The sequence below is a fragment of the Symphodus melops genome, assembly GCF_947650265.1.
Source record: "Symphodus melops genome assembly, chromosome: 3".
NCBI lineage: Eukaryota > Metazoa > Chordata > Actinopteri > Labriformes > Labridae > Symphodus > Symphodus melops.
In genome coordinates, this window is record NC_136693.1 from 30,784,032 (window position 1) to 30,786,531 (window position 2,500).

The 2,500-nt window shown below is 49.9% G+C and overlaps 1 protein-coding gene across 1 annotated transcript in view; it reads right to left on the bottom strand.

Moving 5' to 3' along the window:
- Positions 1 to 33: 33 nt before the first annotated feature.
- LOC306821804 (semaphorin-7A) overlaps positions 34 to 2,500 on the bottom strand; it is a gene marked incomplete at its 3' end in the record, with an annotated part of 11,147 nt that continues 8,680 nt past the window's right edge. The window contains exon 13 of the mRNA XM_079340377.1: positions 34 to 928. Within this exon, the coding sequence (XP_079196503.1) occupies positions 34 to 928 (895 nt within the window). The remainder of the gene's footprint in view (positions 929 to 2,500) is intronic.

The following is a 2,500-nucleotide window of genomic DNA, read 5'->3' on the forward strand; positions in this document are numbered from 1 at the left end:
CAGCACCTCAAGGACTTTACCAGAACCTGAACATCACACCATTCCTGCTAGACCTTCTGCTGACACAGCAGAGGAGGTATCTAACTGATAACTACATAACCGTGTGACTTCTGACCCCCGAGGTCCATTCTCTGATTGTAGCAAGGTGGACCTATCAGCTGATCTGTAGGTGGACCTATCAGCTGACCTGTAGGTGGACCTATCAGCCGACCTGTAGGTGGACCTATCAGCTGATCTGTAGGTGGACCTATCAGCCGACCTGTAGGTGGACCTATCAGCTGATCTGTAGGTGGACCTATCAGCCGACCTGTAGGTGGACCTATCAGCTGATCTGTAGGTGGACCTATCAGCCGACCTGTAGGTGGACCTATCAGCTGATCTGTAGGTGGACCTATCAGCCGACCTGTAGGTGGACCTATCAGCTGATCTGTAGGTGGACCTATCAGCCGACCTGTAGGTGGACCTATCAGCTGATCTGTAGATGGACCTATCAGCTGACCTGTAGATGGACCTATCAGCTGATCTGTAGGTGGACCTATCAGCTGACCTGTAGGTGGACCTATCAGCTGATCTGTAGATGGACCTATCAGCTGACCTGTAGATGGACCTATCAGCTGATCTGTAGGTGGACCTATCAGCCGACCTGTAGGTGGACCTATCAGCTGATCTGTAGATGGACCTATCAGCTGACCTGTAGATGGACCTATCAGCTGATCTGTAGGTGGACCTATCAGCTGATCTGTAGGTGGACCTATCAGCTGATCTGTAGGTGGACCTATCAGCTGATCTGTAGGTGGACCTATCAGCTGATCTGTAGGTGGACCTATCAGCTGATCTGTAGGTGGACCTATCAGCTGAGATTATTGTCCTTCCTTGCTTCATTAAACCTTCTGGTTTGTTCAGTTTGACCCCGAGTGTCTTCTCGTGTCTATAACACGCACGAGGTGACTTAAAGACGACGGAGCACTCTCCAGGTGGAAGATGAATCCACACGTGATGGCTCGGCTGTGGCTCAGCGGGTCGTGGGTTTGTTCCCGTCAGAGATGTGTGAATGGAGTCTTCACGCTCTGGCTGTGAGTGTGCAGGTGTAACAGAGTTTTTATTGTTATTGTTTATTTTTTGTTATCATTGGCTCAATAGCGCCCTCTCTCAGGTGCAGTATAAATGCACAGCGGTAGCCGTAGCGGGTAAGTGGCTGTGTGCAGCACAATGTAAACATATTTTGTATTAAGGTCGTTAGTAGCACTTGTGGTTTCATCACATTGTAATAAGATGTGTATGTATATTTTTTTTGATTAGATTATTGTTTGTTAAAGGTATTTTCTTTGAGATATCGAGTTACCACGACAACGAGCTGCCCGTGTGCGAGCCAAACAAATGAATGACCAGCATTTATTCTGTCCCCGTTCAGACGGACTTGTCCCGTGAAAAGAGCAGCAAGCGTCCCGCTCCTCACTCTTCACACAACGCAGAGTCGAGCCAGATGAGCGCGGTTACACAGGTGTGATGTGTCAGAAGGAGAGCAACTGAACAGACCACATCCCCTCCTCTCATAGCAGCGATCTTAGTCATTTCCTCCTTGTGGTGGGTGGGTAAAAGGGAGCATGAATAAGCCCCGCCCCCCCACCGATGAGCCCACAGAAAAGCAGGCTGTGACACACTTTGTCTGTTTGATGGAATTCAAATTAGTCAGCGACCAAAAGATCTGCATGCAGCTTTTTTAGAGAAGGCTTCAGTGACTCATGTGGTCTACAGCACGCCGGTTCTACGGCACGCCAGTTCTGCGGCACGCCGGTTCTGCGGCACGCCGGTTCTACGGCACGCCGGTTCTACGGCACGCCGGTTCTACGGCACGCCGGTTCTACAGCACGCCGGTTCTACAGCACGCCTGTTCTACAGCACGCCGGTTCTACAGCACGCCTGTTCTACGGCACGCCTGTTCTGCAGCACGCCGGTTCTACAGCACGCCGGTTCTGCAGCACGCCGGTTCTACAGCACGCCGGTTCTACAGCACGCCGTTAGTAAAGGCGTTAGTAACACCACAGGATGTGGTTTTAAAGTGAACTTCCTGCTCTGCAGCAACACGTGTGCTGAAATGAAGTTTACAGGAATCAACTGTTAAGATCATTCCGGTTCTGTTTATGATGATCAATCAAGTTTCCTCTTCCTGAAGACGACCACGACATGTTGGACACGTGAAACATGTTTTATTTCAGAGAGCTCGAGGCCGACTTGTTGCTCCTCAGAAACAACAAGAGTCAGGAAGTAATCCGAAGCTCATGACATTCACATGCTCTAATAAACTAACTGGGAACCACACCAACCAGTTCTTGTGCAGAGCGTGGCGTGTAGCGAGAAGTCACATGACAGTCCTCTGTAAACAGGTTTAGCTCTGCTATATTTACATTTCAGTGCAGAGAGGTCACAGCGTCAGGAGTCCATCAGCATTAACTCAAACATTCAGACATGTGACTGCAGGAGCTGGGGATCGAACCCCCAA